We start from the raw sequence: 12,236 nt of genomic DNA on the forward strand, positions 1-12,236 counted from the left end.
GTTTGTGTTAAGTGATATTAGAAAGCACAAAGAAAGTTTAGCTACTTGCAGTGAGCAGTTGGAATTTGACACGTGCATTTACAGAGTGTTTGAAGTGTAACTTTGCAGGAACAGACCTGGGAGGAAGCATTAGCAGTCCTGAAATCAGAGCGAGATTCACGCTGGCTTTAGCAAGGGTGATGTTTAACCTCTTTTGAGGCACCAGGGAGAAGAAATCTGGGTTTGTAAATAGAGTTTTAGTTACTCTGCAGCTTTTCCTTACTCTGCTGGATTGTCCAAGACATGGGTGGAGAGATGTCCACTACCACTAGTGTGGCACTGCTGCTCCTCCCCTGCACTAGTGCTCATTCCTGCATTATTGGAAGCAGCAGGAAAGCAAAAATACTGACACTTAAAAGAGCTGTGCAAGGATCCACCTCCTCTTCACTGTGCTCAGCTCCTAATCCTCATTCACAAAACCAGCATGTCACAGGTAGTGAGTGGCCATGCCACTCATCACATGGTTCCCAGGGCAGCCCTCCAGCCTCTCTGTGGTCAAGGTCTCTCCATTGCTACTTACAGTAGACGGTGAGCAGCACGCTGGCATTGCTCATCCCCACTACGTTCTCTGCAATGCAGGTAAGCAGGAACCCGTTGTCCTCACTGGTGACATTCACCAAGGTCAAATTGATGGCATGAACATTCGTCCAGTTGAGGTTGGTCTAAAAATTCCAGTGAGAAATACAGACAGAAATCAGTGTCTGTTGGCTTCTCTCCTCCCTGCACCCAGAAGATGAGGATCCCAGTTTCCATATAAGATGCAAGACGGTCTCAAAAAAATTATGAGGACAGCTAAGATCTGGATGAGGGAAGGTGTTTCCTCATCTGATTAAATACACCGTATCCTACAAGAGGAACTATTGGGAGAGGTGAGCTGCGGGATTGTAGCACTGATGAACACAGCTTGCCTCTAGCAAAGCTTGTGTAGCTTGATTTCAGCTACAGCTGCTGTAGACACCTCTAAACAGGCAGTTTCATTAGAGAAGATATGAGTCAATTCAATTAGGGACCACTGAAATACGAAGCTCTTTCAGCTTTACTTTCCAGCCGTAGAGAGAGGGAAGGTTCTGCGGTCTTCAGGCAGTTCCCAAGTTCTCATGTGGTTAGGGTATGGACTCAATTCTGCTTTGGATACCACTCTTCCACATTTCTCACAGCAGTCTCCACCACCTACCTGACCCTCTGCCCTGCATGCACAGACCCAGGGAGCCCATGCCAGCTACCCCTGCCCTTGCCACACTGGGCACATTGCCCTTGCCACTGTGGTCCCACAGCCCCTACCTGGTGGGTGTTGATGGAGTGGAGATCAGCCACTGTCCAGTCGACGTCGGGCAGCGGCGAGCCTGAGCCATTGCAGGTGATGACAGCATTCTCCCCTTCCCGCACTGTCAGGTTCACGTGGCTCACACTGATCTCAGGGAGGTCTAGGAGAGCCAGACACCAAGGCACTCAGGGTGTACACACGTGGACCCAGATCCTATTGAGCTGTTCCCCAAAACCCGCTTCTCGCACCTCAGGATAAGGAGCAGGCACTGCTCTACCAAGTGAAGGATGATGCATGGAGAGAAGGGAAAGCATGGATGCTGGAGATCTGGCAGCACAACAGACCCTCTCATCACACTCAAATTCAAATTTGTGTCCGGTTCTGGACACCCTTCCCTCCACACAACTCCCCTTCCCCATCTCTTCTTCTCCTACAGAAGCTGCTCTCCAGGGCAGTCACCTGGGACAGGAGAGCTGCGTGTGCTGGGAGAGGATCCAAAGCATTCCCACCTCCAGGGACAAAGAACAGAGAGCCAAGCACTCTGGGCAAGGATAGCATCCCTCTAATTTATAACAATCAAGGGAAGATGACCAAGGATGTGTCCTCATATTAACTGCAGCTCTCTAATAAAAGGTGCCCTTGTTCTTCCTTAGTGGAGGCAGAGAGTCGCTGATTTATGGTGGCTCAGATTTACACCCCTTCCTTACATGTTGCCATAGGTACCAAGTATCCTTGGAACACAAAAAAAAGACAGTGCTGGTTTCAAACAGCCTTCTTGCATAGGAGAGGCTTTCTGGACTCACTGTGGTAGCAAACTGGGTAGGCAGGGCATGGGGGAACTGGTCAGTGGTCCCCCCCCCCCATCATAGGCCAGCAGCATCCATTACAAGCAACTCATAGCCAGGGATGGGGATACACATCCATGAGAGGGAGATAGGAGAGACACAGTCTCTCCAGGTTGAGCTGATACCGAACATGACCACATCAAACCATGCCAGCCCTCAGCAACAAAGGGCAGAGACAAATGGGATGTTGTTACAACATCCGTTGAGTCATCTTAATGCCTCAACCAAAAGACTCTTCTTTGGAGGAAAATAGATCAATGCCCTTCCAAGGGACTGTGAGGTCAGAGAAGGTGCCCACCCCGCATATCATCACATTTGTATTCCCAAACCAGCACCCTGCTGTCACTTTCAGTCTATTACCAACATTGATAGAGTCACCTTCTACTGTCCCTGATCCCTAGATTTGGGTTTTTTTCCCTCTAATCCATGCAGATTATTTGTCCCATGTGGGGAGGAAATTACAGCACACTCTCAAATCTTTTTCATTCATCCACATGCAGGCACCCTTTGGCCTATTTCCAGAGCTTAATAAAGGGACATCATGAATTTAGGGGAAAAAAAAAACAAAGAAAAAGAAAAAAAAAAGTCAAGCAGATGTGTATGCTGCTTTTCTACTACTGCTACAACAAACAAACCCAAATTCTTAGAGCAGAGGAAGATTATGAGAAAAATAAAACCTCTGGTTTTCCCCCATTTTTTTCCTCCTTTTTTCAGCCCATGACTTTGACAGCTGCTTGTGTATAGACAGTTTAATTGCTGTGCTGAAGGTACCTCCTTCCTCTTGCTCTGCAAGGGACGCTTTCTAGTGAAGGCAGAGCAAAAACTGACACTGAACCAGCAGCTGATGTGTGAGGAAGATGAAGGTAAAGGGATAACTATTAAACATGCCTCATGTTGCTCCTGGGGCCACTGGACTCTTAAAACATCAGCAGGAAGCAGAAAGAGATAAAGTCACTCCTGCCTCTTCCCTACAGTCATGGGTTTTCAATTGAAAAAAATAAAACTAAAGAAAATCAACACAGATGTGTATTTTTTAAGAGTAACTATGAAAGACAAGGTAGCAGCATCTTTTAACAAGATGCTATTTCTAGGAGTAGTTAGACAGAGAAAGAACAACATGGAACATATCAAGACATCACACACACATTGGCAGCTGTGAAATCCTTCCCAGCATTTCAGTGAGGGCAATGCCCCAAATCACCCAGTGTTTTCATTCATACAGTAACAACAGCCCCACATTAACCCAGATTATCTGGTTTTAGTCCACCAGCTACCCCCAGTCAGCATCAACCATCTTGTTCTTGACCTCACTGTGAGATCATGCAAGCACCAGATTCCCCAAGCAAGTGGTTGATGAACCAGAGTTGCCAGACAGGACAGGGGTCCCTCCCAGCAGCCCCATGGCCTCCCCTACATCAAGCCCTGGCTGCACCTTACCACACTGGGTGATGTTCATCTCCTGCAAAGGGATGATGGCAGCATCCACGTTCATGCAGTAGAGCTCCTGGTACTGCATGTTCGCCTCACCCTTCTCCTGCCAGAGCTGGATCCAGCGGATGTCACAGCTGCAGTTAAAAAGGTTCCTCTCTAGTCTCCTATGGGCAGACAGAGCATGAGAAAGGACAGTGAGGTGGGGAAGGATGACTAAATCCATCACCTGGCTCCAGGCTCCCCAAGGAGGACAACCACCATGCAGGTGCAAGGGGCCCTTTTGAGCTAAGGGAAAATCTCTTCTACATTATTTGCCTGGGGTGTTCCGGCACACGTTCATGACTCTCCTGACTCCAGAGAGGCCGAAGTTACACATCCAGGTGCTCAGTCTCCTTCATGCAGACACAAAAGGTTTTACATCTCCCAGGGCATCATGCAGATGCACGTAACATCTCTCACTACAGGCTCTGCACACCTGCAGCTCAGCTCCATAGCAGTGCTGTCCAGACAGCCAAAACACCCAGCCCTCAGCAAAGGAGCAGGCAGCTCTCACTACCCTAAAATACTGATTCATGTTTACAAATCACACTTGGCCCCTGCTGGGCCAAGCACACCTCCAGCCCCCATAAGTGCTTGGGGAAGCTGGAAGCTCTTCTCCTGAGCATCTTAGATGAACAGAGTCTCCTGGTGACCCAGGACATGAACTCATGCACAGGGCATGGTGCACTTTAATCAACCCAAACAGCACCACACCGAGACCTTGCTGACCTAGCAAGGAGAAATGGGGGAAAAAAAGCACTGCCTTTAATGTACTTCATTTAAAACACACACAGAGTTTATAGACTGGGAATGTTTATTATAATTGATTTTCCAACCTATTAACTATTTCATTTACATTTTTAAAGCCCTGCAGCAGCTCTCTGTGGAAATTGGAAGTGCAAGGATGGCAGGTCCCAGCAAGGAGGAGAGCCCAGTGCTCTGCCAGGACAGAACGAGTTAGCAGCACAGATTGCAAAAATAACTTAAGCAAAGCAGGACAGTTTGAACAAATGAAATATTTCCCCACACAACTGTGAAGCAAAAGAAAGAAGGGAGCAGTGGAGCCAGAAGTGTAAAATGTGAGTTCAGTCACCCCAAAGCAGAAAGGCATCTCCAAAGGTCAAACCATTGCTTCATGTGACATCTAGATCCCCCTGTCATACAGGAGGAAGCTGGTTTTCTGGTCTGTTCCACATAGAATCATAGAATTGGCTGGGTTGGAAGGGATCTCAGAGATCATCAAGTCCAACCCTTGATCCACTGTCACTGCAGTTACTAGACCATGGCACTGAGTGCAACATCCAGTCTCTTTTTAAATATCTCCAGGGACGGAGAATCCACCACTTCCCGGGGCAGCCCATTCCAATGCTTGATCACCCTCTCAGTAAAGAAATTCTTTCTAATGTCCAACCTAAACCTCCCCTGGCACAACTTAAGAACATGCCCTCTTGTCTTGCTGAGGGTTGCCTGGGAAAAGAGACCAACCCCCGCCTGGCTACACCCTCCTTTCAGGTAGTTGTAGAGAGTGATGAGGTCTCCTCTGAGCCTCCTCTTCTACAAGCTGAACAGCCCCAGCTCCCTCAGCCTCTCCTCATAGGATCTGTGCTGGAGTCCCTTCACCAGCCTGGTTGCCCTCCTTTGGACCTGCTCCAGGACCTCGATATCCTTCCTGAACTGAGGGGCCCAGAACTGGACACAGTACTCGAGGTGTGGCCTCACCAGCACTGAGTACAGGGGCAGAATCACTTCCTTGGACCTGCTGGCCACGCTGGTCGTGATGCCATAAATTCATGCTTGCTTTTACAAAATTAATTCCACCAACTAACAGGATTTGGAAGCAACCTTCCAAACGTGCAGCTGCTGTTTCATCCATCCAGTACTGCAAAGGGAGAAGGAGGAGAAGGGATCTCCTGGTAGAACTCAGGAGTGTTAAACCTGAATCCTAACAATGCCACTTTGAATCTTCTCATAGAAGATGCCATCTGACCATTTTTTTTTTATTTTTAATAAGAACAAACACTGGGTTCAACTTCACTCTGTGGCTTTTCATTAGTTCATTCCTTTCCCATTAAAAGCACCTAAACCTTTATGAGACAGGTACAAGGCTCAGATAAGTGACTCAAAGGCCAAAGCACTAAATTTAACAGACCAGAGCAGATTAGCTTCAATGATTGGTGGAGCTCAAATGACAAGGCATTCCCTGCACACTACAGCAGCTACTGCCAGTGCCTCACCCAAGGCTTTGCATCCTCTTCAGTGTGGCCATGAATCCACATTCTCTTCAGGTTTCTTCCAAGGTCACTGCTTTCAGCAGGGCACAGGTAAGAGCCATGGGCTCAGCTGACAGCAGATCAGGTAACCAGAGTTGTACCCTTGGAGCTGTCAGGGAGCTCAGAGGCAACAGGGGAGAAATTCTGCTCTAATGCAAATATCATCACAAGAGGAGGCTGCTGGGAAGAGCTGCTACTCCAAGCACTTAAAAGCAGTTCCATAATAAGGAATAGAGAGCAGCATTCCTGGCCCATTGCCAATTCATGAAGGCCCATGAATAACCCAGGAGCAGTGGGCTTCAGGGCAGAACTTACCCATAACTTGCCCCAACATCAATGATGTAACTCACTCTAATCAAGACCCCCACAGGGGCTATTGCACAAATTAACTCCCATCACTGGCTGGATATGTCGAGTGCTACCAGCAGCTGGCATGGCAGTGTGGGTAGAAGGGGCATGGATCTGTGCATCACAGCAGGAAGGACAAAAACGGACAAAAGAAAGGCATAGCAGGGCAACCAAGAAATCTTTGCTGCTGTCATGTGCTTAATGGGGACAGCAGCACTGAAGTAAGAGTTATGGCAAGCAGCTCCTTCTCATCAAACTCATCTGGTACCAGTTACTCCTGGAAAGAACCAGTGAACCCAAAGGGCATTTTTTGATGATAAACTTTAGCTTGGAGTTGTTGCCAAAGCATTGCTTTCAGTTGCAGGTGCTCAGGAGCTGCTCACACTCCTACACTGTCTGAAGGCCTCGATAAAAGCAAAAATTCCTGTGATAAATAGGAAGTATCAGAGCTACAAGTGACCTGTGTTCATTCTGCACAAGCAGAGCTGCTCTCTGCACCTAGGAGATGGCTCAAAAAGGGGCCAGATGTGCACATGAGCCAGAGCCATCCACTAGCCCCAAGCAAAGCACAGGCTTGCAGCAGGTTGTGCTCCAGGCACAGCCACTTCAGGAAGCAGGAACACTGTAGGTCTTGTGTTCGGGACAGAGAAAATCTAGGACAATTTTGTCCTGCAGTGTCATTTGAGGAGACGACAACAGAGCCAGAACTCTGGAACTATGCAGCCACCAGGTCAACTCTGCAGAGCCAGTGATGCTGCAAGCACCTGGCTGAGCCCAGCTTGCTTCTTGCAGAAAGCCATCATACCCATTGCCTCTGAAAGCTGCTTGGACAGCCTACACCAGAGCAGACCAGTGCAGGGGAGGGATGCCATCAGCATCACTGTACATACTGGGACAAACAAGACTTGACACAGAGAAAAGGTTTTTTTCAGGCTAGGCAGTGAAACGAGACATGTGCCCAGTCCCACACCTCCCCTCTCATCAGCTAAAACAAAGCTGTCTGCAGCTAAACCCTCTCAGAGGGCAGTGGAGATCCTTGCCACACACTTTTTTCTGTTTTCATTCCCATAAAGCTGCTGCCAAGGCTTCATACACTTGCAATTAAAACACTCCTACCTAGAGACTAAGACTGCTTTCCTAAGTTTGAGAACCAAAGAGTGCCCAGTGAAGAAAGAAAAAAATCTATTTTTGTTTATTTTCTTTCTATTTATTTCCCATAACCAGGGCTTCTTCTGGGGGTCCAGCCAAAGCTATTATTTCCAAACATGCTCCACAAAGGGATGGGACAAAAAAGGGAAGAACTCAGACAGGGAGCACCTCATGGCACCTGACAGGTGGACTGGCTAATGCAGAGAGTGGGCAAGTGCCCACTGTATAGCTACCACTCTGTGACTGCTGGCAGCAATGAGTTTTTAAGCAAGAGGCACAGGTGGTGTTGAGTTGGGTTCATACCACGAGCAGTTATGTGCTCCTCCACATCCCCATCAAAACCTCTCACTGTAGTACTGTAGAAATCCACTGCAGGACGAGCTAGCAGGGACTGCTGGTGTTAGAAATGCTGATGGGCTGGGCAGAGAGGCAAGATGTTCAGGACTACAAGGTTTTATACAACCAAAGATGTAATTGGATCCAGAGTCTTAAGTCTTTCTGGGTAGGGATTTCTTGAAATGTCAGCCCTAAGCTCTCTGAGGACATGACAAAGGAAGCCAAGGACATGACAGAGGAAACCAGCTGTGACTTCTGGATAAGAAAGGTTTTAAGTCAAATGTTTATGAGCTCTTGCATGTGTTGGATGCTTCCTTGCACACACTCAGCTTCAGACTTAGGAGAGTTGTGCACACATTAGCCTGAGCCCTGCTGGTCAAAGTCAGCCCATCCTGTGGGAATTAAGGCCGCAGTTACTGGAAACCATTCCAAGATTTGCTTCTGGCCAGGAGAAAGAAGAAAAAAAAATACTAAGATAATACTCTTTGGAACTGTGCCTCATTTTTGCCATCCTTTCTTCAGTGAGTCAGCAGGGGAAAAGCCTAGCTCAGCTGAACAAGAAAAGAAACTGCTTTAAAACAATCCCATCGTGCCCATCCTGCAATGCCTTAAGCAGTTTTCAAGCTCCAAATTTCCACCCACCTGCCTGCTCTCATAGTGTGGCATAATCTTCCCATTAGTCTTCCCCTCATTCCTCTTTTGTGTCCACCATGAGTGGCTATCTCAGGTCTCGTGTTCCCTGGCAACCTCCATGTCACATCAGTTGTAGTTCCTCCCATCCCAAAACTCCCCTTCTATCCCATCCTTCTATCACTTTCATTCCTGTATGCTCTGCTGCTCCATTTTAACACATTCCAAGTCATGGATTTGCCTTGGATGACTGTCCTCCCTCTCAATCCATGTCTGCCTGGTAGCACCAGAGCACTGCTACTCAACACAAGGTGCCTGTGCTCAACCACTGCCTGCACCCACTTGTCCCACCAACCCTCCCTGCAGACCTCAGCCTTTCAAGACAAGCAGACTCTTGATGGCATCTGTGTGTCCCTGGAATCTTTTGGCCTCTTCAGCTGTGCACAAGTGCTGCTCTTCAGCCTTCCTGGGGTCTGCTACCTCTGCACCAGTTGCTGCTGCTCACTGCCTTGTTCCTTTACGGAGAGTTTTGGCTCAACTTCAAGTCCTTGGCTGATGTCAGTCTGCAACTACCTCCCTAGTTTTCACAAGTGCTTCACAATCACTTTATATGGGTCATGTATTCTGTCTTCTTCCCAGATTTTGGAAGCCTCCTTGAAGCTCAGTGTGCCAAAAAACTGTCTTCTACTCACCCATCCTCTGCATTTCTAAAAAAAATACAGTATTTCTCACTTCTGTGCATCCATAACTAATTGCTCCCTCCCTTTTCTTTTCCTCATCAACAGGTCCCATCCCATCACTCAGGACCATGACTACCCTGCAGTAGACAACGTATGCCTTTAATTCCCAACATCTTTATGTGAATGACTATTCAGAGCCCATAGATCAGGCTACACCTCCATGATGTCCTCTCTCAAACAAATCCAAAGTTCAGCAGGACCATTTTTCACAGTCCAAAGGAGGACACTGCAGGAACATAACCCTGTCCCATTTACACTGATGTCCCAGGGAATAACAGCCAAAACATCCCACTTCTGTCATGCTTTGGGGAAGAGCATCACCATGTTATTCTGGTACTGAATATCCTACCTGTGTACTGGAATATTGAGGGACCTCCTGAGAAGAAGCCCAGAGGGGAATATTTGTCAGGAAACACCGGTGACAAATCAATTCTTCAGAAAAAATAACCTTGACCAGGCTTCTACTCCAGCAAGCCAGGCCCTGTAGCTACACACGTCTGTAAGTCTAAGCTGATCGCTAGAGCTGAAACGAGAGGGTGGCTTCCAAGACCCCTTTCACAACATGGTGTCAGGAGAGGTCCAGCCAAGGCTCCAGCTCCATGCAGTGCCAAGCCCCCCATGAGACACCACGGACCCCACATCACATCAGTGCTGCTTTCCCACCCTATCACTATCAACCAGTCTTGGGCTGCATATTTCTATGCACATTTTCCCTCTGCATTGCTATTTCCTCCCACGTTTCTCTCTGCATTATTGCTTTCATCAACTGGGGCTCGTTATATCCAAGAAAACCACTCTGAGCACAGCTCCAACTGGAGCCAAGTAATTCAGCTCCTTCCTGTCTGCCAGAATGCAGAGCACTGGCCCCAGGCGACTCTGCTGACACCAACCAAAGCCACCCCAAGCACACCAGCTTCCCTGTCAGGATCCCCACAAGAGGACAACCCATCTGTGTTCTCCATCAGTGGGGGATAAGTGCACTTTGCTGCCCAAAGAGCAGCACCTCAATTCCCTTTGTGCTTGGCATTGGTCTTTTGAGTTTGACTTGAGCTGGCAAACCTAGGACACATCTGAAGGAAGAAAATATGACCAAATGAAACAAAGCCACATAAAAACAGGCTTCATTGGATGTATTCCCACTAATCTGCAGGCTCATGATTACCCCAGGCCCTGCCAGTGCCTCTAGCTGAGGACTGCAGCACCATTGGCTCCTCCACTCTTGGGTCTCTCTTGGGTAACAACCATCAATCTGAGTTTTGCCAGACGGTGCAATGACAATAAGTAAAGGTCTAAGAATACAAATGACTCATGCTATTAAACTCTAAACCTGAGGCAGGCTTGAAAAATACTTAGAGCTCCAATCAGCAAGGACACAAATTCCAAATTCAGCTTTTTAACTCTGCAAGCCAGATTCCCCATTGAAAGGGTGTTTCTCTATTTTCTAATATCACTATTAGTATTTTTCAATTAACAATTTGACAGAAACAAAATACACTGCAGTAACATGGGTGATAACACACTTACTCCCACTTGAAAGACTGTCTTTATTCTTTCATAAGTCACTTCTAGCTTACAGCTCTATTGATCATCACTGAGGATGAATGGATCCTCTGGGACAAATCCTACATATATATTTTTTTTTCATACTCACCAAACAAATATTTATAAAATTCAACAAAACAGGTCATCAGGGCAATGCTCCATTGATTTCATGTCCACTTATTCTTCAAGCACAACACTGAACTCTCTATCAATAATTCAGAAAGCTGAAGGCCACCAGTACCCCAGGAGGGACACTACCTCATCTCCCACATAGGAGCTGGAAGGCACCTCAATTGCTAGAGACCAAAGGAGTCAGTTGCTTAAAAAGCAGGGGTGCCTTATAAAGCATGTCCATGAGCCAAGGAGTCAGCCAGCCCTACTCTGTAATAGGTGAGGATCAAGTATTTGAGAAGATTCACTCAAAATCCGACCTATTAAGTATTTCTGGAGTGTTCCCAGAGTTAGTCAAGCATTTACTACTCCAAGCATGGCTTGTTCATCATCCCGACATTAATTAGCCAGCTGCTGAGAAGTTAAAAGAGAAGCAGTTCTGCTCTGATGCTCCCGTACCCATGGAAGCCTCTGAAGGAGGGTGCTGCCCACTGGAGTTCTAGGTAATTATTCACAGGCTTCAGAATATCTCTATTTTGAAATTGTTCCTCCACTCAGCCTCCCCTCTTCTCCCAGGAGGTACCTCCAGGTGTGACTTACAGTTCAAAGAGTCGCAGGGTCTGGAAGAGTTGCCATGACAGAGTGGTGAGCCGGTTCCCAGAGAGGTCTCTGAAAATTAACAAGGAAAAAAAAAAAAAAAATGTTACAGTAAATAACTCCTCCTGCCAATGCCCTACCACCTCCCTGAGCTCATCGTCCTCCTTTACTGCCAAAGCAGTCTAGGACCCAAGTTTAGATTTCGTAATGAGAGATTTTAATGAGGATGAACTCAACTGGAAGTTTCTCTTTTTACTTATTTTTTTTTCCCAAGGGGGAATAGGGTTTATATCATGCCATTTTAAGAAAAAAAAAATCCAGAGTAAGATTTGTCTGATTCTTGCCCATCAATCTGGAGCTCAACCAACTATGAGTAGAAAGAACAAGTCTAATTTCATACCTTGAAAAAGAAATTAAGTACAAACATCCTGCTAAAAATAGTAACAGTCAGATTAAAATGACAGTCTGATGATTACCCCAGGTGTTACTGTGTGATCTGCAGTAGCTGTGTGTTGTCTGCACGCAGGGGTACCACTGCTACAGCAGACAACAGCTCCCCATCCCTCACTCCATCTGCCCAAACTTGCAAAAACACAAATCTCATCTACCTAGGCGAGCTTTGCAACCCAGTAGACATTGACTCTGCAGCTGAAAGCCAGAGAGGATAAAAGAAGATAAAAACAACCAGAGTACTACTAAAAGCAAAAGAGAAGAAATGCGTTTGGGGCAGACTAAGCAGAGAGAAGACAGAAAAAGAGAAAAGCTGTGGGTGAGAAGATGGTCATGAAATCACTTCCCATAGTGGGCAGAGAGAGCCATCAACCCAGGGACCAGAGCATGGGAGGAGCAGAGGGATGGGTGGTCCCAACCTCGAGCAGAAACCCAACTCCTCCCA

General features: G+C 47.1%; 1 protein-coding gene across 4 annotated transcripts in view; it reads right to left on the reverse strand.

Moving 5' to 3' along the window:
- NTRK3 (neurotrophic receptor tyrosine kinase 3) overlaps positions 1-12,236 on the reverse strand; it is a 206,342-nt gene that overhangs the window by 143,670 nt on the left and 50,436 nt on the right. For all 4 annotated transcript variants that reach the window (XM_071754307.1, XM_071754306.1, XM_071754305.1 and 1 more), the window contains 4 exons: positions 11,345-11,413; positions 3,586-3,743; positions 1,321-1,463; positions 560-701 (listed from right to left, as the gene is read on the reverse strand). In XM_071754307.1, the coding sequence (XP_071610408.1) occupies positions 560-701; positions 1,321-1,463; positions 3,586-3,743; positions 11,345-11,413 (512 nt within the window). The remainder of the gene's footprint in view (positions 1-559; positions 702-1,320; positions 1,464-3,585; positions 3,744-11,344; positions 11,414-12,236) is intronic.

This window comes from Heliangelus exortis, chromosome 11 (assembly GCF_036169615.1).
Source record: "Heliangelus exortis chromosome 11, bHelExo1.hap1, whole genome shotgun sequence".
Taxonomy (NCBI): domain Eukaryota; kingdom Metazoa; phylum Chordata; class Aves; order Apodiformes; family Trochilidae; genus Heliangelus; species Heliangelus exortis.